This window comes from Bubalus bubalis, chromosome 2, assembly GCF_019923935.1.
Source record: "Bubalus bubalis isolate 160015118507 breed Murrah chromosome 2, NDDB_SH_1, whole genome shotgun sequence".
Taxonomy (NCBI): domain Eukaryota; kingdom Metazoa; phylum Chordata; class Mammalia; order Artiodactyla; family Bovidae; genus Bubalus; species Bubalus bubalis.
Genome location: NC_059158.1, coordinates 41,120,300 through 41,147,055, shown reverse-complemented (window position 1 = coordinate 41,147,055; position 26,756 = coordinate 41,120,300). Strand labels below are relative to the sequence as shown.

The 26,756-nt window shown below is 50.7% G+C and overlaps 1 protein-coding gene across 3 annotated transcripts in view; it reads right to left on the bottom strand.

Annotated features, from left to right (window-relative positions):
- Positions 1 to 26,756, bottom strand: part of CPNE5 (copine 5) — a 103,315-nt gene that overhangs the window by 34,087 nt on the left and 42,472 nt on the right. Inside the window, exons 4-10 of one of the 3 annotated variants that reach the window (XM_025270803.2) lie at positions 25,515 to 25,618; positions 24,030 to 24,069; positions 23,737 to 23,813; positions 21,930 to 21,989; positions 19,835 to 19,885; positions 19,491 to 19,554; positions 3,276 to 3,379 (exon numbers count right to left, since the gene is read on the bottom strand). In XM_025270803.2, the coding sequence (XP_025126588.1) occupies positions 3,276 to 3,379; positions 19,491 to 19,554; positions 19,835 to 19,885; positions 21,930 to 21,989; positions 23,737 to 23,813; positions 24,030 to 24,069; positions 25,515 to 25,618 (500 nt within the window). Of the gene's footprint in view, positions 1 to 3,275; positions 3,380 to 13,997; positions 14,201 to 19,490; positions 19,555 to 19,834; positions 19,886 to 21,929; positions 21,990 to 23,736; positions 23,814 to 24,029; positions 24,070 to 25,514; positions 25,619 to 26,756 lie in introns of those variants that run through there. The other 2 variants (XM_006050414.3, XM_044930667.1) reach the window with 2 other exon arrangements.

Below are 26,756 nucleotides of genomic sequence, written 5' to 3'. Positions count from 1 at the left end.
ACGGGGCCCTGCCCTGGAAGCCCCCATGGAGGGGCAGCTGGGAGCCCGAGTGGAGCTTAGGGCTGGGTCTGTGCCCCTGAGATTCCCCAGCACCCACCCCAGCTACCTCCCGGCTTGGAAAGGTCACCTGGGAAGGTGCCTGGGCCCTGCCTTTAAGCACACAGCCCTGTGCCATTTCTTCTCTGGCAATTTTCAAGTCAAAATGTCATTCCTGTCACCACGGCTCAGCATTTCTCTTCTGTGCTCCTTCTCGCCCACCCGCTGGAGTGTGAGGTTCATGTGGGAGACCTCCCCACACACCCCAGAGCTGGTGATGAGAGGAATGGGGACCGGGGAGGAGGGGCCACTGCTGCCCGCAGGCTGGGGCAGCAGGTTGGGCAGGAAGAGGAGCCTGGCTGGGGTGGGGCGGGATGAGGGGAGTGGACAGAAGGGAGACTCTGGAGCAGCAACTGGTGGTGCGGGGCTGGGGCGGGGGAGGTTCACACCTCGCAAAAGCCCTCACTGCCCACCTGAACAGACACCAGACCTACTGTAGACCCTCTCGGCCTCCTCACCTGCCTTCTCGAGCTCCTCTCCCAGGCCGGCCAAACTGCCTGAGCAAGCCGGCTACGCTCTGAAGCCTCAAGTCCTCCCTGTATGTCTTTGTTCCTGAGCCCTGTGAGGTCTGCTTTCCGCTTCAGACTCCTGCCTGAAACCACTTTCTTTATGCTTCCCCAACCTCCCCGCTTCCATCGCTAAATCCACAGGCCCCTGATCCCCTGATGTACTTGCCACCCGCAGGCGGGTACGAGGCCCTGGTGCGGAAAGGGTCCCCGCAGTCATCTCCCAGCTCAGTTCAATTCATTTCAACACATGCTCCGCGGGTGGGGTGCGGGGGTGGGCGGTGAGAACCAACAGCCTCAGACAGATGCGAGCTGGGGTCCCAGCGCGGCTGCCTCCAGCTGTGCAGCCCCAGCGGAGAGACTGCGCTCCCCCAGCTCCCCGAAAGAACCGTAACGAATGCCGCCAGGCCCTGCTCTAATAACCCGAATTAACTCATTTAATCCTCACGGCTTCCTTGGGAGGGAAGTGTTAGGATTTTCCCCATCGCCAAGAAACTGAACCGCAGAGGGTAGCGCTCCACTGCCCGGAATGGCGGCCACTAGCTACACGTGGCTATTCACATTAAGTTAACTGAAATGAAAGTTAAAAAAAATTCAGTTTCTCAGTCGCTCTAATCCCTTTCAAGGGGCTCAGCAGTTATACATGGTGGCGACCATATGGGGCAGTGAGATACAGAACATTTCCACCATCCCAGAAAGTTCCATCAGCTCAGACACTCGCCTAAGGTTACATAGCTGATGACCGGCAGCCACTGGCGAGCCTGGCTGTCCATCACCACATTCCTGCTCCCAGTCGAATGATTCTGATTGAAGGACACAAGGTGTTTGAGGGGCCGGCAGCACAGGGGCTGCTCTGTGGATGGTTCCTGCCCTTTTCCCTCCTGGGATGGCAGGCGTGACATTTCACTCCCTCTGGATCAGTTTCTCCAGCTGCCCTGGGTTGCCCCCATCCCCCCACCCCAGAGAGACCCAGCCCCTGCTTCCAGGGAAACCCGCCCTCAAATAACCCCCCATCGCCGGCCCCATCTGACCAACTCCTCTGTTATTTTCAACATTCTGGGTTCCCCGCAGTTCCTCTACCGGGGAGGGGGTGTGGCTGCAGCCCCCACCCCAGTTCTGCCACGCCAGGCCAAGCACCGGCCTCTCGCCCCATCCTCCCTTCCCGCTTCCGCCCCTGCCAGTCTCCACCGCGCAGCTCGCCGGGCTCAGCACCTCCCACCTGCTCACCGTGTCAGTCACGAGTCTCTCCCAGCCCCCGCCCCCTCCCCATCCATCCTACACACCGCTCTGCCAGATTAATCATGGGCTAACACCCTGCAACACACCCATCTCCTGCTCCAGAGCCCAAGCCCCTCCCCGCTGCCGGCCCGGCCCTCCCCTCTGAGACCAGCCCTGGCGCAGCCCCGCCGGAGGGGAGCTGCGTGGACATTTCCATGGGCACCCAGAACATCACTCTGACCTGTCTCTCCCTCCCTCAAGTCAAATCAAAGTCAACAAGGATTATTTAAAGAAATTCTGCTAGGAGTCCTCTGGTGAGACAAAGAATCCTTTTGTTATGCAAATGATCGTACAAAATTTCCCTTGTTTTGTACGTTCAGGTTTAAAAATCCGTTTTTCCGTTGAAGTTAAACACCTCCTCTCTGCTGCTGCCCTGCCCCCCAACACACACACACACATATGAATTTCAGATTCGAGGGGCCTTAGCAAGGCCTCCCTGCCCTCTGCTCAGGGCACACTAGTTCTGCACACACTGTTTCTCTAGACTGTTATTCTTCCCTGAGTTTCCCCTCCCCTCCCAACCCCCAACCCTCATGGACCCATTTTCTTTCTCTCCTTCAAAACCTGCTCCCCAGTTTCCCTCTCCAGCAGCGCTTCTCTAATTAACCTCCCTGGCCCCTTGGCTTCCTCATTCTGCAGAATCCCAGCCGTAAGTGGCAGCAGCCTCCCAGAGCTATGATGCTTAAAGAGACCGTGGAGACCACCTCATCCAACCAGATCATTTCACTGATGAGAAAACGGGCCCAGAGAGGGGGCACACTTGTCTGGGGTCACACAGCCGGTTGGTGGAGAGGACTCAGGTCCCCAGACCCTCAACCTAGAATCTGTCCCTCTGTGTACATCACTGACCTACATTGGCTAACGAGTCATCTGTCTTTCCATCATACTGTGGGTGGCTTCCAGATGAAGGAGAAGAGAGAAGGAGATTGGGGAGGGGGGAGTTGGTTTCAAAGATGGGAGGGAATTTGAATGAAGCTTGTGGCAGAGTGTGGGGCCAGGTGGGGAGATGGGTGCAGATTTGCCACGCTGAGGAGGAAGAAGTGGGAGGACATGTGTCGTGGGGTGTCAGAGGGCTGTGGATGGGTGAAGACTAGGTTTAGAGATGGGGACTGATCGATGTTGAAGAAGGAGTGGACTGTCAGATGGACCCCGAATTCTCGCTTGTTTTTGCCTCCATCTCTGACACACCCAGCACTCACCATCACTAAGACCCTCAGAATGTCACTGAGGGCTTGCCATCTGTCCCCCACCAGCCCCATCTGTGCAGCCAGGAGCCCCTGGAGCTCCTGGGGCCCCTTGATGTCTACCCAGAGCAGGGGCCCAAGCCAGCCCAAGCCATCACCGTTCAGCCCACCCCCCAACCCGTGCCCCTGAAAGTGTTGCCGGAGAACTCACGTTCCATCCTCGTTGCTTCTGTAGAACACCAAGAAGGGGTCAGACTTCCCAAAGAAATCCTTCTTGTCCAGCTTGTTGGCGCAGAACTGCATTGTGGCGACGTCCTAGTGGGGAGGAAGGAGAACAGGAGTGTGAGGCAGCAGAGGGCTGGAGAGGGACCCCCGTCCCTGTGGAAACACGGCCCAGGGGCCTGGGGATTCCAGGCACCAAGCCAGTTAGAAAGGACAGCAGCAGTTCACGTTTGCCTGGCACAAGGTGCCAGGCCCTGAGCTCACACTTTGGAAGGTCTCATTTTGTTTTCAGACAGCCCTCCCCGGCAGGTTTGGCGGAGCAGCTGGGCTGTGAAGCTGGCTGCCCCAGTTAGAATCCTGGCTCTGCTACTTTGCTGCTGCGTGAGCAGATGCGGAGGTGACCTCTCGGAGCCTCAGTCTCCCCTCTGTGACGTGGGGCTGATGGCAGCGCACGCCGCAGAGGGCCGTGGCGAGGGCTGAAGGAGAGCACGCTGCAGGCACGTCACCCCCCAGTCGAGGCTCACACACATGGTGTCATCACTGTTTACCGAGTGGCTCACAGCTGAAATGACTAACCCGAGCCACTCTGAGCTTGGCCACCCAGCCCCAGAGCCCTCGCGGTCCACATCGCCTCATTCCCTCACAGGGTTGCTTGGCTCCTGAGTTTAAGCATGTCTTCCACATGCACTGACACACACAAGACCCATCTAACTCTGAGGCGGGTGCAGCTAGACCGTGACCCCCGCTCCCTCATCTTACAGCTGAGGAGCCTACAGCTCAGAGCAGGGAGCAACCCCCACAAGTTTGCCAAACAGAGCCCCAGGTTTCTGCCTCCTCTGATGAGTTAACGGCCCTGGCCGACCCAACCCTCAGCCCAAGAGCATGTGGCAGGTACCCAGGCCCCGTGAGGATCCTGGGCGCCTCCTCTCACATGGCTCCTGGCCCCCCGGCTCACTGTGGCCAACAGGGCACTGGGCAGAGATGCCCCTGCATCCTCCTCTTTGCCCATCCCCGTGTGGGCTCTTCAGCCTGAAAGCTCTGCATCCCGACAAGTCAGCTGCCAACTGGCCAGAGCTTAGGGTTCTGGTGATGGTCCCTGGGGCCTGGCCTGCCCTCAAGGGCCGGGCCTGTCAGGAAATACCCACTCTCTCATGTTGCCCATTTCTTCTCAGTGGGGAAGAGGGTCTCTGGAGATCAGTCCCACAGCCCAGTGAGGACCAGAGTGGTGGCAGAGATGAAGATGCCACCTCTCACAGCTCAAAGGACATGGTCAAATGTTGGGGCAGGGGGCTTCCCTGGTGGTCCAGTGGTTAAGAATCCACCTGCCAATGCAGGGGATATGGGTTCAATCCCTGGTCCAGGAAGGTCCCATATGCCATGGGGCAACAAAGTCTAACTAGTGCGCCCATGCTCCCTAGAGCCCATGCTCCACAACAGCAGAAGCCGCTGCAATGAGAAGCCTGCCCACCGCAGCTAGAGAGTAGTCCCTGCTCTCCCCAACTAGAGAAAGCCCACAGCAACCCAACACAGCCATAAATAAATCAATTTGTAAAAAAAAGGAAAAAAGCTTGGGACGGTGGATACGGTATGTTGGTTAAGAATATGGTCTCTGGAGCCAGGTTGCCTGCTTCCACTCCATCCCTCACTAGCTGTGTGATCTAGCTCCTCTCCCTGTCTGGGCTCAGTTTCCTCATCTGTAAAATGGGGATACAGGAAAGGCTACCTCGTAGGCTTGTCAGAGGATGAAATGAGTTACCTGACGACAACATTGAGGAGTATACGGCGCACACTGAGTTCTGTGTGTGCATGAGTTATGATGATCTGGGTATTTCTCCCCTCTCCCTCCCTGCCCCTGCCTGTGTGTGGCCCCTGTCCCTGCCCCACGCCCACCTCTACCAGCTCACAAGCCTTCCCTCAAGGGCATCTGACAACAGCAAACAGAGCTCCACCCACTAGCTTATTCATTCATTCATTCATTCCACAAACAGCGATTAGTTACCATCTGTGTAGGCCAGCCCTTGGCTCAGGGCTTTACAGCCTTAGCATATTTAGCCCTCAGAATCATCCTTTTTCATAATAATGCTCATTTTACAAATGAGGATGCTGGAGGTTGCAGAAGCTAGGTAACCTGCCCAAGATGAACAGCTGGCAACTGGCAGAGCAGAAATTCAACATGTATGAAGGCAACATGATTTCAAAGTGATGCCTCTTCCAGCACAGAGCACACTACCCTTCATGAGGCCCGCTTTCCTATATCTTTAGAATCACTGATTTCTTCTGACTCGGGGCACAGCTGGGCTCCAGTTAGCCTGGGCTGAAGGGTCCCCTGAAGGGAGCCCCTAGGGGCAGTGCCCAGGCACAGCAGCCAGCGTCCAGAGGTGCCCAGGTAATGGCAGCTTTTATTTTGTGCCTCAGCATTGACTACCTCAGAGGGACAAGGAGACAGGACTGGGAAACTCTGGGAATCTGAGAGCTTCCTGAGAAATCGAGGACTTCAGACCTGGATTAGAGAATGGCTGACTTCTTGAGCACTTACTCAAAGCCAGGTGCTGCGTTAGCCCTCTTTACACACATATAAGAAGTAACTCCTCTAGTCTCCCCATTTTACAGATGAGGAAACTGAGACTTTTAGAGGTCATCCAAGATGATACCAAGGAAACATTTCATGCAAAGATGGGCACAATAAAGGACAGAAATGGTATGGACCTAACAGAAGCCGAAGATACTAAGAAGAGGTGGTAAGAATACACAGAAGAACTGTACAAAAAAGATCTTCACGACCCAGATAACCACGATGGTGTGATCACTCACCTAGAGCCAGACATCCTGAAATGTGAGGTCAAGTGGGCCTTAGAAAGCATCACTATGAACAAAGCTAGTGGAGGTGATGGAATTCCAGTTGAGCTATTTCAAATCCTAAAGACGCTGCTGTGAAAGTGCTGCACTCAATATGCCAGCAAATCTGGAAAACTCAGCAGTGGCCACAGGACAGGAAAAGGTCAGTTTTCATTTCAATCCCAAAGAAAGGCAATGCCAAAGAATGCTCACACTACCGCACAATTGCACTCATCTCACACACTAGTAAAGTAATGCTCAAAATTCTCCAAGCCAGGCTTCAGCAATAACGTGAACCGTGAACTTCCAGATGTTCAAGCTGGATTTAGAAAAGGCAGAGGAACCAGAGGTCAAATTGCTAACAACCGCTTTATCATCGAAAAAGCAAGCGAGTTCCAGAAAAACATCTATTTCTGCTTTATTGACTCTGCCAAAGCCTTTGACTGTGTGGATCACAATAAACTGTGGAAAATTCTGAAAGAGATGGGAATGCCAGACCACCTGACCTGCTTCTTGAGAAACCTGTATGCAGGTCAGGAAGCAACAGTTAGAACTGGACATGGAACAACAGCCTGGTTCAAATAGGAAAAGGAGTACATCAAGGGTGTATATTGTCACCTGCTTATTTAACTTCTATGCAGAGTACATCATGAGAAACGCTGGGTTGGAAGAAGCACAAACTGGAATCAAGATTGCCGGGAGAAATATCAATAACCTCAGATATGCAGATGACACCACCCTTATGGCAGAAAGTGAAGAACTAAAGAGCCTCTTGATGAAAGTGAAAGAGGAGAGTGAAACAGCTGGCTTAAAATTCAACATTCAAAAAACTAAGATCATGGCATCCGGTCCTGTCACTTCATGGCAAACAGATGTGGAAACGGTGGAAACAGTGGCTGACTTTATTTTTGGGGCTCCAAAATCACTGCAGATGGTGACTGCAGCCATGAAATTAAAAGATGCTTACTCCTTGGAAGGAAAGTTATGACCAACCTAGACAGCATATTAAAAAGTAAAGACATTACTTTGTCCACAAACGTCCATCTAGTCAAGGCTATGTTTTTTCCAGTAGTCATGTATGGATGTGAGAGTTGGACTATAGAGAAACCTGAGTGCCAAAGAATTGATGCTTTTGAACTGTGGTGTTAGAGAAGACTCTTGAGAGTCCTTTGGACTGCAAGGAGATCCAACCAGTCCATCCTAAAGGAGATCAGTCCTGGGTGTTCATTGGAAGGACTGATGTTGAAGCTGAAACTGCAATACTTTGGCCCCCTGATGCAAAGAGCTGACTCATTGGAAAAGACCCTGATGCTGGGAAAGATTGAAGGCAGGAGGAGAAGGGGACAACAGAGGATGAGATGGTTGGATGGCATCACTGATTCAATGGACATGAGTTTGGGTAAACTCTGGGAGTTGGTGATGGACAGGGAGGCCTGGCGTGCTGCGGTTCATGGGGAGGCAAAGAGTCAGACACGACTGAGCGACTGAACTGAACTGAAGATGACACAGTGGCAGTAATGAAGGCACTTAGACTCCAGGGCTGTCCCTCACACCCTCCCAGAAACATCTTTAGCCTTCTAAGTGAACATTTCATTCAAAGAGGGGCACAATAAAGGACAGAAATGGTATGGACCTAACAGAAGCTGAAGATACTAAGAAGAGGTGGCAAGAATACATAGAAGAACTATACAAATAAGATCTTCATGACCCAAATAACCACGATGGTATGATCACTCACCTAGAGCCAGACATCCTGAAATGTGAAGTCAAATGGGCTTTAGGAAGCATCTCTACGAACAAAGCTAGTGGAGGTGATGGAATTCCAGTTGAACTATTTCAAATCCTAAAAGATGATGCTGTGAAAGTGCTGCACTCAATATGCCAGCAAATTTGGAAAACTCAGGAGTGGCCATAGGACAGGAAAAGGTCAGTTTTCATTCCAATTCCAAAGAAAGGCAATGCCAAAGAATGTTCAAACTACTGCACAATTGCACTCATCTAACTCCAGTACTCTTGCCTGGAAAATCCCATGGACGGAGGAGCCTGGTAGCCTGCAGTCCATGGGGTTGCTACCAGTCGGACACGACTGAGCGACTTCACTTTCACTTTTCACTTTCATGCATTGGAGAAGGAAATGGCAACCCACTCCAGTGTTCTTGCCTGGAGAATCCCAGGGATGGTGGAGCCTGGTGGGCTGCCGTCTATGGGGTTGCACAGAGTCGGACACGACTAAAGCAACTTAGCAGCAGCAGCAACACGCTGCAAAGTAATGCTCAAAAGTCTCCAAGCCAGGCTTCAACAGTACATGAACCGTGAACTTCCAGATGTTCAAGAGGGATTTAGAAAAGGCAGTAGAACCAGAGATCAAATTGCCAACATCCCTTGGATCATCAAAAAAGCAAGAGAGTTCCAGAAAAACATCTACTTCTGCTTTATTGACTATGCCAAAGCCTTTGACTGTGTGGATCAAAGAAAACTGTGGAAAATTCTTCAAAAGATGGGACTACCAGACCACCTGACCTGCCTCCTGAGAAATCTGTATGCAGGTCAAGAAGCAACAGTTAGAACTGGACATGGGACAACAGACTGGTTCCCAATTGGGAAAGGAGTACGTCAAGGCTGTGTATTGTCACCCTGCTTATTATCTTCTATTCAGAGTATATCATGTGAAATGCCAGACTAGATGAAGCACAAGCTGGAATCAAGATTGCAAGGAGAAATATCAATAACCTCAGATACACCACCTTTATTGCATAAAGTGAAGAACTAAAGAGCCTCTTGATGAAAGTGAAAGAGGAGAGTGAAAAAGCTGGCTTAAAACTCAACATTCACAAAACTAAGATTGTGGCATCTGGTCCCATCACTTCATGGCAAATAGATGGGGAAACAATGGAAACAGTGAGAAACTTTATTTTGGGGGGCTCCAACATCTCTGCAGATGGTGACTGCAGCCATGAAATTAAAAGATGCTTATCCCTTGGAAGAAAAGCTATGACCAACCTAGACAGCATATTAAAAAGCAGAGACATTACTTTGCCAACAATGGTCCATCTAGTCAAAGCTATGATTTTTCCAGTAGTCATGTTTGGATGTGAGAGTTGGACTATAAAGAAAGCTGAGCAGCGAAGAATTGATGCTTTTGAACTGTATAGAAGACTCTTGAGAGTGCCCTGGACTGCAAGGAGATCAAACCAATCCATCCTAAAGGAAATCAGTCCTGAATATTCATTGGAAGTCCTGAATATTCACTGAATATTCATGCTGAAACTGAAACTCCAATACTTAGGCCACCTAATGTGAAGAACTGACTCATTGGAAAAGACCCTGATGCTGGGAAAGATTGAAGGCAGGAGGAGAAGGGGATGCCAGAGGATGAGATGGTTGGATGGCATCACCAACTCGATGGACATGAGTTTGAGAAAGCTCTGGGAGTTGGTGATGGACAGGGAAGCCTGGCGTGCTGCAGTCCATGGGGTCACAAAGAGTCAGACACAACTCAGTGAGTGAACTGAACTGAAGTCCACTTCTAACAGTTATTAGCTCTACCCAGGAGAAATTTCCAATCGCATCTCATGCTGGATGGAGGGGGCACCTAAATGCTTTCCTGGCAAGCTCCATCCCAAGGCCTAGGAAAAGGAGGTGGCATAGGACCCGGTGGGCTCCCCTCCCCTCCCTGAACTGTGCGCTGGCTGTGTAATTTGTGGGACCCAGGGCCAAAGGAAAGGGTGAGGTCCTTTTTCAAAGAGTATTAAGAGATTTCAAGACTGTGACAGCAGAGCATTAAGCCAAGAGCAGGTCTTGTATGGCTAAACAGATCATGCATGCATGCTAAGTCACTTCAGTCCTGTCCAACTCTTTACAACCCTATGGACTGTAGCCCACCAGACTCCTTTGTCCATGGGATTCTCCAGGCAAAAATACTGGAGTGGATTGCCCTGTTCTCCAGGGAATCTTCCCAACCCCAGGATCGAACCCATGTCTCTTACGTCTTCTGCATTGGCAGGTGGGTTCTTTACAACAGTGTCACCTGGAAACCCCCAGTGAACAGATCCCATGCCCATCAAGGGGGTCCTGGCTCCTCCCCCTGGATGGAACCATTAGTAACATCAGAAAACAGAGAGGACCATACTCTGCTGAGGAGGAGCCTCAGCAAGGAACACAGAGCTCTGAGTTCTAGCGAGTCCCAGCAGTTCTTCAAGCCCTCGTCCTGCTTCTTCTTCTAAAAAGTGATGCAGTGGACAGGATGCCACCACTGTTGTTTAAAGCTGGACGGCTTAGGTTTTGGTGCCAATGCCACAGGGACCATATGGGCTGGCATCTGGGGAAGGCTGGTGCTCAGGGGACAGTCTGGGAATCCAGGGTCCCTTCAGCCTCCCCAGGACATAACTTGGTGGTTATCACAGTGACCTCTCCCACAGCTGGGGGTCACCTGTGTGACACCCTCACCTGAATGAACACAGACGAGCTACACATGACAGTTTATACTGGCTGACTATATAATGTGTGTGTTTTAGTTGCTCAGTCATGTCTGACTCTTTGCGACCTGATGGACTATAACCCACCAGGCTCCACTGTCCATGGAATTCTCCATGCAAGAACACAGGAATGGGTTGCCATTGCCTTCTCCAGGGGATCTTCCCAACTTAGGGTTTGAACCCAGGTCTCCTGCATTGTAGGCAGATTCTTTACTGTCTGAGCTACCAGGGAAGCCCAATAAAATGCATACATATATTGAAAACAACCAAAACAGATGCCACAAAATCCAGAGGAACAGTCTCTTATTTTTACTGCCTAGGAAACTCCATGGGGGGCCCTGCAAGATCAGGAAGGGGAGTAGAAATATCAGAAAAATATTAATGCAGAACTTAATAGACCATAACTTCAGGGACCATTTAGGGCTCCACTGGGAGGGTCATGGTCCCAGCACAGCACCTGACAGAGGAAAGAGTACAGAGGAGCCACAGCCCCTGATTAGACTCCCACCCCACCCCCGCTGTCTGCCAGCCGAGCAGCGTGGGGCAAGCAATTTCACCTAAGTCTTGGCATTTCCTCTGGAAAACGGAGACTTCCCCCTGAGACTGTTTGGAAGACCAAGGGAGATAATATATGTTAAGTCCCAGTCCACAGAGCCTAGCATAGAACAGCTAAAAGAATCAGAGCCACAGCAGAAAATAACACAACATTGTAAAGCAACTACACTCATAAATTTAAGGAGCTTCCCTAGTGGCTCAGTGGTAAAGAATTCACCTGCCAATGTGTGAGACACAGGTTCAATCCCTGATCTGGGAAGATCCCACATACTTCGGAGTAACTAAGCTTATGCACCACAACTATTGAGCCTGGGCTCTAGAGTCCGGGAACCACAACTACTGAGCCCATGTGCTGCAGGTACTGAAGCCCACACACCCTAGAGCCTGTGCTCCAAGAGAAGCCACAGCAGTGAGAAGCCTGCACACCACAACCAGAGAGAAGACCCCGCTCGCCACAACTAGAGAAAAGTCCATGCACAGCCAAAAATAATTAAATAAATAAAATTTAAAAAAATTAAATAAAAGAATCAAAGCCAACCCTTTCTGAGTGCCATTTACTCCTAGGCTGACCCATATGAAATTGCCAGTGTCCAGCTAGTGTTTATGATAAATACAATGATTATTCCCATTTTAAAGCTAAGGAAACTGAGGCACAGAGAGGTTAATACTCTTTCCTGAAGCCACAAAGCTTAATAAGAGGAGAAGCTTAGATTGAAACCAGACAGTCTGGCTCCAAAGATTAATAACTGAGATTCCAAATGATGACCCTGAATCATCAAGATAAGTTTAATTATGTTCTGCAGTCTCAGTTTGAGAAGTCAGAGAAGTGTGAAATCCATTTTAGAAAAGTCTCCTCTGTGCAAACTAGTCCAAAAAAAAAAGATAAAAGATTGGCTCTGAAATTCACCTAACTGGAAAAATCCATCAGTGGGCCACACCTCGTTCCCCTACCGCACCCCCATAGCAAATATGTGTGCGGCGTTGATAGAGATTTATTTGGTTGTTCAACTTGATCTGTCCTCCCTAACACCATCTAGACCCAGTAACATTTGCCAAAAGCCCATTATGATAAACAGTATGGGGCCATTCAAATCCATGGCCATAAGACAAAACTTCAGAGACTTTCTAGCCGTAACCTAGGCACCCTTCCTCTCTAAAGGGTGCACAACCCATGGGGGAGCCCTTGAGACAAGGAACATGGAGCTGCTGAGGGACTTGCTTTTGAAGGTGGCTATGGGTTATGGGTTATGTTGGGCTTCCCTGGTGGCTCAGACAGTAAAGAATCTGCCTGCAATTCAGGAAACTCAGGTTCAATCCCTGGGTTGGGAAGATTCCCTGGAGAAGGGAATGGCTACCCACTCCAGCATTCTTGCCTGGAGAATTCCATGGACAGAGGAGCCTGGTGGGCTATGGTCCATGGAATTGTAAAGAGTCAGACACGACCAACTAACACTTTCACGCTTTCACATGGTTTATGGTAACAGTCATATTTACTATGCTTTGACTGTTCCTCTTAAATAAGGGTTAATAAATGAATCAGCCCTTGATATACACGTGACTCCAGAAGAGGCAATAAAATGTACTGGGCAAGCAGGATTAGGGAGCAGCAAAATCTGGCCAAGGGTCAAAGATCCTGCTGTTTGACATTCTCAGTCAGAGAGAGGGGGGCTCCCTGAGCACATAAAATGCCTTTCCCAAACCAGAAGCATCTCTGGAATCAACTGCAGGGATGGTAAAAACAGCTCCAGCAATATATAATTTTCTGCAATTTCTGCCTTTTCACCCCATCTTTTTAAAAAACATATTAAGTTCTTCTCTAACAGCAGGATTGCTTCAATTTGCATCTTTCCGCATGTTAATCAGGCTGCTGGCGAGACCACAGCACAAACAGCCTTTCTCTCTGGGGTGGTGGCCTGGCCTACTCTAACATGTTAGCCCTCCCTGACCCAGGAGAGGGCCTTGGAGGCCAGAGGTCAGCAGGTGGGCTGAAGGCTGGGAGAGGGTAGCCACAGCCAGGAGGGGAGAATGGAAGGTTACTCTGGCTTGAGTCTTGCTGGCAGCCCCCAGGATGAGAGCCAGGATAAGGCCAGTGCAAAATTTAAGCGACTCCAAAAATCTCAGTAATCAAAATAAAGATTTTAATGCGGTATTTAAAAAAAAAAAAAAATTCCATGACACATAAAATATCAAAAATCTATTTTAAATAAAATAAAGCCATTTACAAATAAAGAAACTGAGGTACAGAAAGGTCAAGCAACTTGCCCAGGGTCACAGAGCTAGTAAGCAATGGCATTTAGTCTGGATCCAGAGCCCAAGTTCTTAATCGCTTTGCCCTACTGCTCATATTCTGTACCTTAAGAAACACTTTTAAATAGATGTGGAACAGAGTGACATTTATGGTCTTCTCCTTAATATTTGCTATGTTTTCCAAATTTCCTGGAATTAGTGTACTGTCTTTTTTAGTCAGAAAAATGAAGACATTGAAAAGAAAGAACCTGTAAGGGAAAAGAATCTGAAAAAAGAATGAACATATGTAAATGTATCACTGAATCGCTTTGATGGCAACCCACTCTAGTATTCTTGCCTGGAGAATTCCATGGACAGAGGAGCCTGGCGGGCGACAGTCCATGGAGTCACAGAGTTGTACGTGACTGAGCACGTGTGGTCACATACACACACATACACCTGAAATTAACACAACATTGTAAATCAACTATATCCCAATATAAACTAAAAATTAAATTTAAAAAAGGTAAGAAAATGAATCATTAGCCACAACTTTGAGATTTAGCACTCCTCCAGGGTGAACACAACTCAGAGTTGGGGGTGATTCTGTGACCACTGACCTCTGGAAGGGCTCTTGCATTCACAGAGGGGCCTAGCCCCAGAGCCCCTGCTTGCCTGGGTAAGCCTGCAGAAGCAAGAGGCCTGGGTGAAGGCATTAGGGATGGCGCTGAAGACTGCACAGGCCGCAGTTTATTCTCACGCAGATGGCGAGTGTTCAGGCTGGTCTAGGAGCTGCGCCTGTCTCTAGACATGGACTGAATAACCATGTGGAGGTCAGGCTGGTTTTTCTCTGCTGTTTTAATGATTGGCTTCTCAAACAAGCCAATCAGTTGTGTATCTGTTGATGTGGTCATTCACAAGCGGAGAATTGCAGATTGGCCATTTTTCCTCCCACTCATTGAGCCTGTGTGTCTAGGATACTAACCAAACTCCATCAACTAAAGTTCAAAGAAAAATGGAAGAAGTCAGCTATGAGACTGTTCAAGGTATTAATTATATTGTTTCCCTTTAAGAGAACAGATTTAATAAATTATGGCCCATCCATACAACATAAAATTGATATGTAGCTATTAAATATGTCTTCCAAGAATATCTAATGACATGGGAAAAATAAATCTGGATATCATATTCTACTAATTATAAGAAAAAACTATATACTTGGACACACAGGAAAAAAGCCTTGGAGGAAAGGCTTCAAAATGTCAACAATGATTATCTCTTGGTGATGTTTCTTGTCTGTATTTTCAACTGTCTGTTGGGAACATATTATTTTTTCAGCATCAGGAAAAATGTTTTTGTTTTGATTTCTTTCATTCTGTGTGTTGTTGTTGTTAACCAGAAAGATGATTTCTAAGACCGAAATATTGCAAACTAACTTTTTTAAAGGGTGATGTCTGGGACTTCCCTGGTGGTACGGTGGATAGGAATCTGCCTGCCAATGTAGAGGACATGGGTTTGATTCCCGGTCCGGGAAGATCCCACAGGCCATGGAGCAACTAAGTCCATGTCCCACAAGCACTGAACCCGAATGCCTAACTACTAAAGCCCACATGCCATAGAGCCTGTGCTTTGCAACAAGAGAAGCACTGCAACTAAGTAGCCCCTGCAAGAAGAGAAAGCCCATGCACAGCAAAGAAGACCAAGTGCAACCCAAAATAACTAAGGACCTGCTCTTCCTTTAAAAATAAAAAATAAAAGGGTGATATCTGAATGCTGATTTTTCATCATGCAGGACACATAGCTGTGCTAACCACACACATACACACACACATGCACACACACACACAAATCATTCCCAAAGATCAACCTGCTTATTCTGGCAATCAGAAGACCTTCACCACTTCCCTCACTTCACCTTACCTCTTTACTCCTATCTTTCTCCGGGAATCTTCCCAAGACTCACATATGGAGACACTGGGCTCTCTCTGAAGTTTGTCTTTAGAACAATGAGAGTTCTGACTTTATCAGGACTTAAAGCTAAGCTTCTCATCCACAAAGTCTCACACCATCTGGCCCCCACATTCACCCACACCTTGGCCTCTCTAATGTCACTCACTATTGTTTTCCTACTCTTTCCTTTCCAAGAGCTACGGTATTCTTTGTCTGGACTGATCTTCCTCTAGGTAGCTGCAAGGGCTGATTGCCTCACCTGTATGTATTTTGGCATATTATATGGTATGTCCAAGAATTTTCCTTCAGGATAGTAAAGAGTGCTGTGAAATATTTGTCATAAAAAAGAGGCAACGGGTCTGACAGGATTGATGACCCTGCAGCACAGTCATTGCTGGCTGGCAATTTCTGTCTTTCACACAAAATTGAAAACTTTGGGAGGGCATGAACTGAGCCCAAGCATATTTGATGAAATGAAATGAATGAAAACACAAGCAGGCTTTGTTATTGTTTAGTCGCTCAGTCGTGTCTGCCTCTTTGTGACCCCATGGACTGCAGCACACTAGTTTACCCTGTCCTTCACCATCTCCTGGAGCTTGCTCAAACTCATGTCCATTGAGTCAGTGATGCCATCCAACCATCTCATCCTCTGTCATCCCCTTCTCCTCCTGCCTTCAATCTTTCCCAGCATCAGGGTTTTCTCTAATGAGTCGGTTCTTTACATTGGGTGGCCAAAGTATTGCAGTTTTAGTTTCAGCATAATATTCTAATGAATATTCAGGATTGATTTCCTTTAGGATTGACTGGTTTGACCTCCTTTCAAGGGACTCTCAAGAGTCTTTTCCAACACCACAGCTCAAAACTATCAATTCTTTGGTGTTCAGCCTTCTTTATGGTCCAACTCTCACATCCATATATGACTACTGGAAAAACCATAGCTTTGACTATACAGAGCTTTGTTGGCAAAGTAATGTCTCTGCTTTTTAATATGCTGTCTAGGTTGGTCATAGCTTTTCTTCCAAGGGACAAGTGTCTTTTAATTTCATGGCTGCAGTCACCATCTGCAGTGATTTTGGAGCTCAAGAAAATAAAGTCTGTCACTGTTTCCATTGTTTCCCCATCTATTTGCCAGGCTGATGATATCTAGAAGGAGATGGGGACGGATAGCTGCCAGGTGGAGCTTTGGCTTCTTCCTTGGCTGGTGAGAGGTGAGTCACACTCTCACCAGTGTGTGCAGGGACCTGACTGGATGGCATTGAGAATGTGCATCTGGCCAGGGACTTGTGGCTCCAGAGCGAGGCTGTCTGTCTGCCTGGCAGGCCTAGGGGCAGCTAGGGGTCTGGGAAGGGGAAGCCTAGGAGCTATTTACCACCCGCACCCACAATACCCTCCTGCCTCTCTCTAGAAGTCCATCCACTCATCAGGCCTACTAACGGCTACTGGCCTGACAAGGCCCATAGCTGTTCCATGTGCCATGAAGGTTCAGAACTTCACTGGATGAGGGAAACACTCCCAGACCACAGGCTTGGGTTAGAATCCTGCAGTCTTAAGCAGTACACTCCAACTTCTCTGCATCTGGACACTGGGTCACTCACACCTACACAGCCCTGAGTCCCACGAAAGTGAAAGTGTTACTTGTTCAGTTGTGATCCCTTGGACTGTAGCCCACCAGGCTCCTTTGTCCATGGGATTTTCCAGGCAAGACTACTGAAGCGGGTTGCCATGCCCTTCTCCAGGGGATTGTCCGGACTCAGGGATAGAACCCCTGTCTCCTGCATTGCAGGCAGATTCTTTACTGTCTGAGCCACCAGGGAAGCCCCCTGAGTCCCATGGTGAATGATCAAATAGAGTGTCAACACGAGAGTCTGTCAACTGTGAGGACTATGCAACTATTGGTCAGTATTACATGCAATAATCACTGTTTTACTGCTGACCATGATGAATTCTTTGGTAATTCAGAGGCCTTTCAGGAGATTAAGCTCAGCCTTGTCAACATCAAGTATCACTGAATAATATCTGGGGTCAAATTCTGATTGTTGGAACTTTCTTGGTATTTAAATTCTCCATGAGAAGGGCTTTTCTATAACCCATCAAAGCATGCTGATGACCCTCTGGAGTCAACTCTAATCTTTCTCTGGTTCCTGCCTGCCCACACCATCCCCATGGATGAAGGGAGGGTTTGTCTGCTCCAGCAGAATATATTCATTTGAGCAGGAAGCCCAGCTCTGGTGAAAAACCATCTCTCAGACTCCACCCTCTTCCTTTGATCCTCCTACTGAATGCTGGGATGACAGAAGCAAAGCCGATCAGATGTAATTATTTTAATTCAGCCAGATGCTGGGAATTAGTCTCTTTTTCCTTGCAAGTATTCTAGGGAAAGACAGAACTCAGCCAAAGATGCCCCCAAAGAAAAGGAGCTGACAATCTCAAGAGGAAGGGAGGGAGCCCCCCACCCCCACTTGCTCTGAAACTGCTTAAATCAAAGAAGCTGCTGCCATCCGTGGATGCAGGGGGAGGAGGGCAGAGTCGGGGAGGAGGAGGAGAGCCTAAACACACACTGTTTACCAATCCCGGAAAACTAGACCAATAGCAGCACCCAGCACCATCTAGAGCTTTAGAATTTCCAAAGCACTTTCGTTTGTATTACTTTGTCTAATTATAAACCAGGGAGGAAGCCACCGACTGAGTTAGAAGCTGAGGGCAAACTGAATTTAGGTTTCAGGGAATTCAGATTCGGTCTTCCCCAGACACCCACTAGGAGGAGAGCCCCCTCGGGCACGGTCACCTTCACATCCTTTAATCCTCACAGCAAGCCCCAGCATATAGGCGGAGAAACTGAGGCTCAGGAAGCTTGAATAGAAGCTCTAGTCTACATATCGGCTGGGTTCTTGCCCTTGTTCTCCCCTAGAAACTCCAATACTCTGGCCACCTGATGCGAAGGACTGACTCATTGGAAAAGCCCCTGATGCTGGGAAAGATTGAAGGCAGGAGGAGAAGGAGATGACAGAGGATGAGATGGTTGGATGGCATCACAGACTCGACAGACATGAGTTTGAGCAGGCTCCGGGAGTTGGTGATGGACAGGGAACCCTGGCGTGCTGCAGTCCATGGGGTCACAAAGAGTCGGACACACCTGAGTGACTGAACTGACTCTCTCCCTTGTGGGGACTCCAATAGTGTCCAGATCGCCAGCATATACAGGTGTAGCAGTTATACCCACATCCCCTAAACATTTGGTTTGGGCTTCCTGTTCATTCAATTACAGATTCACAGAAGAGCCTCTGTGATCACCTACTGCACGCCCTGCCCTCTGTTGGTGTACATGTGGGGGAGGTTTAGTCCCGGGGTCAAGGTCCACCAGACCCACAGAGGTAAACAGACTAGCAGAGAAAGCAGATAGAGCAACTGTGTTTGAGCAGATCACGACTGAAGCGACTTAGCAGCAGCAGCAGCAGCCGCCATTGCTGTACTTCCCAAAGAATATCAATTCTGTGTCTTATTCTCCAACTGGAAGCCCCTGAATGCAGAGTTTGAGGCCCTACAGCCTCGTTATTAAAGTCCCTGGCTACCCCTCAGCTCCCCCCCCAGTTGTCCCTACATCCTGCTTCCCTGCAGTCCCACAGAAGAAGCAAAACCAAGGGCTGCGTAGGACTGCAGACTCTGGCTTCCCAACATACACGTGCACGCACACACACACACACACACCCCAACCACATGCTCTCACCCCCTCAGCCCCATGTAGGGGCATCACCCTACTCCAGAACTAAAAGGGAAAAATGACAACTAAATGCCAAGTGCCCAGCCTCCCAGACTGAAAAGGCCTCTCTGCTGCCAGTGTTGGTGCCAAGGCAGTCTTGGCTCAAGGACAAGTGAGCGTGGCAGTGACGGGGAGTGGACCAGGGCTCCCAGCCCAGCTCAGCGGCTGACCGTGGGCGAGCTTTTTCCTCTCCCTGTGCCTCAGTCAGCTCAGCTCTAAAAAGGGGAGACATCTTCCAGCTCCAAAGCTGTGGACTTCTACGACAGCCAAGGTAGACTGAAGAGCCCTGCCTTCCCCCATTGCCTCCAAGGACACCCTGTGGTCCCGGGGTCCCAGGGAGGCCAGCCTGCCCTCCATCCCCACCCCCCCACCCCAGGTCTTGTCCTACAGTCCCTCTGCCACTCACCCTGCAGTTGCTGAGCTCCTCAGCGGACAGGATGATGGTGCCACATTTCTTCCCTGGGACACCGCTGAGAGAGGAGAAGATGAGAGAATGGAAAGTCAGACAAAGACAGAGCCACAAGCCTGAGCTCTCCCTGAATCAGCCCTCTTCAGCCTCCCCTCACCTCCCGACCACCATCCAGCAGATCTGCTCTGAAGCCCCTAAGAAGACAGAGTCTCCTGTGATCTAGGGCGCTGCTTCCTGGGCCAGGCCCCCAGGCTTAGAGTTGCCCCACCCCCTGCTCCCCAAGAGCCCACCAAGAAGGGTACTGTCTGCATTGAAAGTCCTAGAAAAGCATCCAGACTCACCCGGAGGCTTCCAGACCAGTGGTTCTCAAACTTTCCATCCAGAGACCACTTCTGTGGGCAAAAGACCTCGTGGGCTAGCCACCCCACCCTGCACCCAGCTGATCCCCAGAGTCCCGGAACATCCCAGCTCTGAGCCACTCTGATCCATCGGAGGACGGAGAGCAGTAAGAGGCAGTGAAACAGGAGGATGGGTGTACTCTGGGTGGCAGCTTGCCAGGCTGTCTCCCATGGCTCCCTCCCCTGCAACTTCTTGGCTGGGGTCTCTCTGGGGGAGAGAGATCTCGGCCAACCCTGAGGCTCCTCTGTGAGGTGGGCGACCAGGACGTGAAGTTGGCTCCCCTCCCCCAGAGAATCCTCTCTAGGGGAGCAAGTTCCCAGGGTGGGGTTCTACCACGACCTCTTCCTTTGGTCAGGAGGGACCCCACCCCGCCCAGGTACTAGCCCATTGCACTCCGATGTTTAGGACTAACCCCAGGGCGGGGGGAGGTCCCTCCCAGCCCCTGGGAGGGAGAAGAAAATGGCAGCTGTCCAGTAGCTGTGTGACTTTGGGCTCATTACTGCACCTCTCTGAGTCTCAGTTTCCTAGCCCATAAAATGGGTGTGACTGTAGCATCCATTTTACAAAATAATATGCACACACATCGTGCCTGACGCAGAGGAGGCCTCAAGAGCACCATTTCTCTCCCTGCCTGGCTCCCTTTACCACTCTGCAAAGCTGATGAAATGCAGCCCACACTCGAGCCAGCCTCAGGACCACATGCTGGCTGCGGATCACATTCAGGAGAACCACTGATGGAGCGCTCTCCAGTGCCAGCTCTTGAAGGGAGAGAGTCTCAAACAGAGGAGGCAGGGGAGCTGGCCCTCTGCAGGGGGCTGATGAGATAGCTCAGATCCCTCCAGATGAGGTGGCCAGAGCAGGGCTGCAGCTGGAGTGTCCCCTGCCCCAGCCAGGTGGCCAGCTTGTCCCCCTAGATTTGGGCAGCCAGCTGAGTAACCCAAAGCCCTTCCACCCCCAGCCGGCCCTGCCTGCTGGTAAAGATTGATTTGTTTGACCAGGGAGATAGAATGCTCACACCAGCCTCCTCTGTCCAATGTTTCTCCATCTGCTCCTCTCCTTGCCTCTGAGGCCCTCGTCTATTTCCGATCTTTCCTTCCACGCTCTCCAGCCCCAGTCAGCTCCCACCTGCCTGGCCTTTCTCTCTCTCCCTCCCTTCCCACTCGCTCTCCCTTTCTGTTTCTCTCTCTGACTCCTGCTCTCTCTCCAATTGCTGCTTTTCTACTCTTCTTGTAAATTAGCATCCATACTCTTCCTGGGCTGCGGGCATCCCTGGGTCCCCTGAAGGCCCCTTTCCTACATCCTGCTAGTCGGATGGACAATCCAGCTACTGAGACCCCAGCTTATAGGGGCCCTCAGCAAAGGCCAGTGGCCCCTCCAGGTGGGTCCCCCAAGCAGATGCTCCCTATCCTGGTCCCCCTAGCCCCTGCCAGGTGTGGACCCTCTTGCCAACCAGGCGAGGAAACGGAAGGAGTGGGAGGGTCTCCATGGCCATATTTGCATGAGGCCAGCCAAAAGCAGATGGTCAGGGTTGGGGCTGGGGGAAAGTGGCTAGCCCACCACAGCTGGTAAGGAAATGAGGAAAGTGAGGGTTTAGCAGAATCTACTCTGTGAGGAGGCTGACGTCCAGCAGTGGAAGCACTGGAGAAGAGGGAGATAAAGACAAGGGAGGAGAAGGCTGAGAGGCGGGAGGGCGAAGAAACCGGGCCTGGGGAGAGGACAGGAAGGAAGAGGGCCCAGTCCCTGCTGATGCCCAGAAACAGCCCCTATCTCTAAGCCCCACCCTGCACCCCAAAGTCCTCTGACCTCTGGGGTTGGGGATGCCAGACCTCTAGCCTGGGTTGGGGGAGGGCCAGCTGCAGAGTGGCCCCAAGTGCCCGGGTCCTGTAGGAGGGACCCGGGACCCTCTCTGTGCCCCTGAGCAGGACTGAAGAAGGCACAGTGGTGAGAGCAGGGACAGGACCAGGACCCCAAGGCCCTCTTCTGCAGAGCTGGCTGAATGTCTGAGGACTCCAGGGCCAGAGGTGTCTGATGGCCTACCCGTTGGACACAGCTGGCATGGGCTTGCCTGTCCTGGAATTCAGGCTGAACGCTCCTATTCTGTGGAGAGAAAGAGCATGTCATGAGCTGAGTATCCCCGTCCTGAGAGGCCAGAGCTCTCGGCATCACCAAAACTCTTGGAGACAGGTTTCTGTTCTGGATCAAACATCAGAATAGGTCCAAGAGCCACAGGCCAGGGGAAGGAGAGGTATTCTTCCCAAACCTAACAAGGTGAGGCCCTGGGCAACTTCACCTCAGAGGTTCTTGGGGTGTGTTTCCTGGACAAGCAGCATCACCTCCCCTGGGGACGTGTTAGACATGGAAATTCTCGGGCCCTTGCCTGGACCTGGGGTTGGAGCCCAGCAGTCTATGAAACCAGCCCTCCAGGGGATGCTGGTGCCTGCTTCAGTTTGAGAACCTCTGCATGACCTCTCTGAGCCTCAGTGTGCAGGCTGTGAAATGGGGAGATTGACCTCGTGAGGTCACAGAGACGAAACACTGTCCGGCCCAGAACAGACACCCATTGAAAGGAAGCCATTCGTAGGTCTAGCCAGGAAAACAACTAGACTTGGACATGTGAAAGCTTCAGTGGGGGAGTAGGTCCCCTCCTTCACCAGCACCCTGCATCTCCACATTTTAGATCCTGTTTGACCTTTAAAGCTCCTCCCACTGGCTCCTCCCCAATCCAAAGTCTCTCTCCAGCCCCCCAGAAGGTGTGCCCCTCTACCCCTGGAGGGCCAGGGGCCAGCACAGGAAACAGACCCAAATAACTCAGGTGCTTTTGACCCAGGCAGTTGGGAGCTGAGAGAGACAGATACACACTGACTCCTGGGACCCAAATTCTATAAGCTTCAGAGCCCTCAAACATGGGATTACTCCCTATTCTCAAGAAATGATAGCTATTTATCACTATATTCCGTGAAGCCAGAGGATGAGACCTTTTGAGGGACAAGGAGGACTTTCTGGGGGCTCTGAAGTTTCCACATAGTTGTTGGGGGTCAGAGACAGGGCCTGGGAAAGAGAACAGCCCCCACCCCCCAGTAACACATTCTGCAGTTATTGATCATGATGAGGGGACAGCGTCCAGTGTGAAATTGGCAGAAGCCGGGGCGGGGGGTGGGGGGCGGTGCTTTTCTGCCCACCCTACCCTGTGACCTGGACAAATGTCCCAGTTTGCAGGCCTCTCTTGCCTGGGCCCTGCTCCTGGGGGTTCCTGAGAAACAGGGACAAGAGAGGTCACCCCACTGCGTGGGCAACCCTGGCTGGTCCCTTAAGCCACCACCAGGCTCCACTGTGAGAAGCCTTGGGACTCTTCATGGCAGAGCCTGTTCAGTGTAATAGTTTCCCCCTAAAGCACTGAAAACCCTATGATGCAGGGGCAGGGTGGGGTGGGGAGGGCTTCACCATCCGAACAATCTGAAGGCTACTCTATGTGAGCAGATCCCTAGGTTCAAATCCTAGCTCTTCTACTTCCTAGCTATGTGGCCTTGGGCAAATCACTTCCCTCTCTGGGCTTCAGTTTCTTCCCCTATATAATGATGGGGTGGGGGTGGGAGTGGACTACATAAGGTCTCGGGCCATTCTAAGGAATGTGGGGCTCTAATAAGTGAGCCGAGGTCCCTCCAAGATAATTGGGTTAAACATCCTGCAAGGGCAAGGCCCTTTCAGTCTCCATACTTCTGACTGCCCATGATGACTGGCTGACGGCTTGCCCCTCCCCTGAGCTAGCCCTCAGCAAGGATGAACAGCAAGTTGGACCATCACTGAGGAAGCAACCCAGACAGGCCCCACTTCCCTGTATACTTACGTGAGGGACTTCTCCAGGCGGCTCCCAGGGGACCCCACAATCTCTCCAAGGGTGCAGAAGGCCTGGCCCAGGAAATCCTGCGCATCCAGGGTGCAAAAAAGACCACTGTCACCCACTAGGCTCACAGTCGTCCTGCCTCCCCCATCACCCCACACCTGGATATACGAGGGCTCTGAAATGACAGGATGTAGCGTCAGACACACACTCTGTGTCATAGTGAAGCCCAAGGCCAACTCAGAGTTTGGCATTTAGGAGACTTTCAGAATTGCTGGGCAGGTGCTGGCAGAACTCACATGTTTGGATAAATCAGGACTCTTGGAGTCAACATCATACCTGCAGGGAACACAGAGAGATGGTGAAGGCAGCTGGGGCAGCCTGCCCTGAACTGTCTGGCTTCTTGAGCTGAGCCAGAACCCATGCTCTCCCCAAACCAGGCACTAACACAGTGGACATTTCTGGGAATAATAGCAGGGAGACACAAATGGTAGCCTTCCAAGGTGCTAGACCTAGTGTGTCTTTTGATCTGGGTGATAAATGGATATCAAAATGCATCATGGGGTAGGGTTCTTAAGATTTGAGCACTTCATTATATATAAGTTATGTTGTTCTTTAGCCAATAAGTCATGTCCAACTCTTTGCAACCCCATGAACTGCAGTCCTCCAGGTTCCTCTGTTCATGGGATTTCCCAGGCAAGAATACTGGAGTGGGTTGGCATTTTCTTCTCCAGGGGATCTTCCCAACCCAGGGATCAAACCCACATCTCCTGCATTGGCAGGTGGATTCTTTACCACTGAGCCACCAGGGAAGCCCATATATAAGTTGTGTATGTGTTAGTCACTCAGTAGTATCGGACTCTTTGCAACTCCATGGACTGTAGCCTGCCAGGCTCCTCTGTCCATGGGATTCTCCGGGCAAGAATACTAGAATGGGGTGCCGTGCCCTCTTCCAGAGGATCCTCCCGATCCAGGGGTTGAACCTGTGTCTCCTGCATCAGCATGCAGGTTCTTTACCACTAGTACCACCTGGGAAGCTGACTTCCCAGCAATGGGTTGCATTGACTGCCCTGGGCCTCGAGTCCTCCTATTCCTCCCTCCACTTTTGTCTCCTTTTACTGCATTGTTTTTCCTTTGCTCGCTCTTTGCCAACCCCTTTTCCCCATTCCATCCACAATTCTCTGGGGGCACAGTCCTTTCTAACCACCCTATATCCAGAACAAAACAACAAAACACTCCTCCACCTACTCACCAGACTAAAACCTCACTAAAACCCCACTAAAACCTCACCTTTAACCTCAGGAGAGGGGCGCTCTGCATCCATGTGATGAACACATAGATGCTTTGAGTCTGATCAGCCGGGTAACCTCTGCAGGAGGGGAAACTGGAGGCGACCCGCCCCCAGAACCAGCTTTGACAGAGGAAGAGTTCACTGGGGACTTGGGCTCCCTGGAGGCAGAGCTGGAGTTGCCCCCAAGATCTTCCTCAACCACCCGCCCCAGAATCAGGTAGCTTGCCCAGTGCCCTTCCACACTAGACAAATGCGGCAGAGGGGGGGGTCTTTGTTCCCTCTCCCCACCTCTCTTCCATCTCCTGATGTGGGTGGGGCTAGACTTCAGCTAATACTCCCTTTTCTCCCAGGTCAACCCTGGGCTTCCTCTGATATGACAGATCTCCTACCTTCCTGAGTGAGGAAACTGCTGCCCCAACAAGAAGTCCTGGAGCCCCACCTCCCAACCGTGGTTTCCTCCCCAGCTCCAACCTCAGCACCATCTTCTACTTACAGGTCAAAACGGAGGTTCTGCTTCTCCTCGAAGAAGTAATCCACGATGAACTTGCGCACAAAGTCGGGATTGAGTGTGTTGTCGATGACTTCGGTGCGTCCAAACTGCAAGAGGAGAAGGGGCGTGGGTCTCGCAGCCAGGCTGGAGGGACTGGATTCAGAGACTCCCCAGTCCTGAACCCAGTAGTAATGGAAACCACACCTCTTCCAGCCCTTGACCCCCACCCTCATCCCCTCGTCAAGGAGAGAGCTCCCTCATCTAACAGTGGAAGCCATCCACCTTCGGTTCTAATCTCCACTGCCATCCCCTTACTCTCATTTTCTTTACATAGGTTCCACTCAAGTGAGAGAGTGTTTTTTTTGGGTTTTTTTGTGGGCTTTTTTTTGGCTTGTGGGATCTTAGTTCCCCAATCAGGGATCAAACTGGGATCTTTAGCAATGAAATCACAGAGTCCTAACCACTGGATGGCCAGGGAATTCCCAAGTGAGATGGTGTTGATATCTGGACATCTGAGCAGGCCCCTCACTGCCCACTTCCCTGCCTTGGCCTATGCTGTGTCCTTCACCTGGCCTCCCCTTCTCGGCCAGTGGCGTGTCCTCCACTCTTTCAAGGTCCATTGTTAATGCTGCCTCCTCCAGGAAACCGTCCTGATTCCTCCAACCAGACACCTCTCTGTGAGCACACTGAACTTGTGCTACCTCTATGACTACCTTCCTTCTCGGACTGATTTCGATTTAGGCGTACTGATTTGATGCCCTGATGGTAAATGCAAGGCAGAGACAGGGGCTGTGGGATCTCTGAAGATCCCTTCTCCTGGTGTTCATGCCCTTGTGTAATCCTCTCCCCTTGAACATGGACTGGAGTTAATGGCTCGCTTCTAATGAAGATTGGACTAGAACACAAGTCACTTCTGAGGTTATGTTATAAAGGACTATGGCGGGGCTTCCCTGATGGTCCAGTGGTTAGGATTCTGCCTTCTATGCAGGGGACATAGGTTTGATCCCTAGTAGGGGAACTAAGATCCCACATGCTAGAGGGAAACTAAGCCTGTGATGCACAACCAGAGGAGCTCCCATAACAAAGGACCACAACAAAGACACAGCACGGCCAAAAAAGACTATGGCTTTGTCTTGGGCACCTTCCCTCTCTCCTGCTCACTGTGATGAAGCCAGATGCCATGGTGTGAGCTGACCTATGGAGAGGCCCATGTGGCAAGGAACCATGGTGGCTATCAGCCAACCC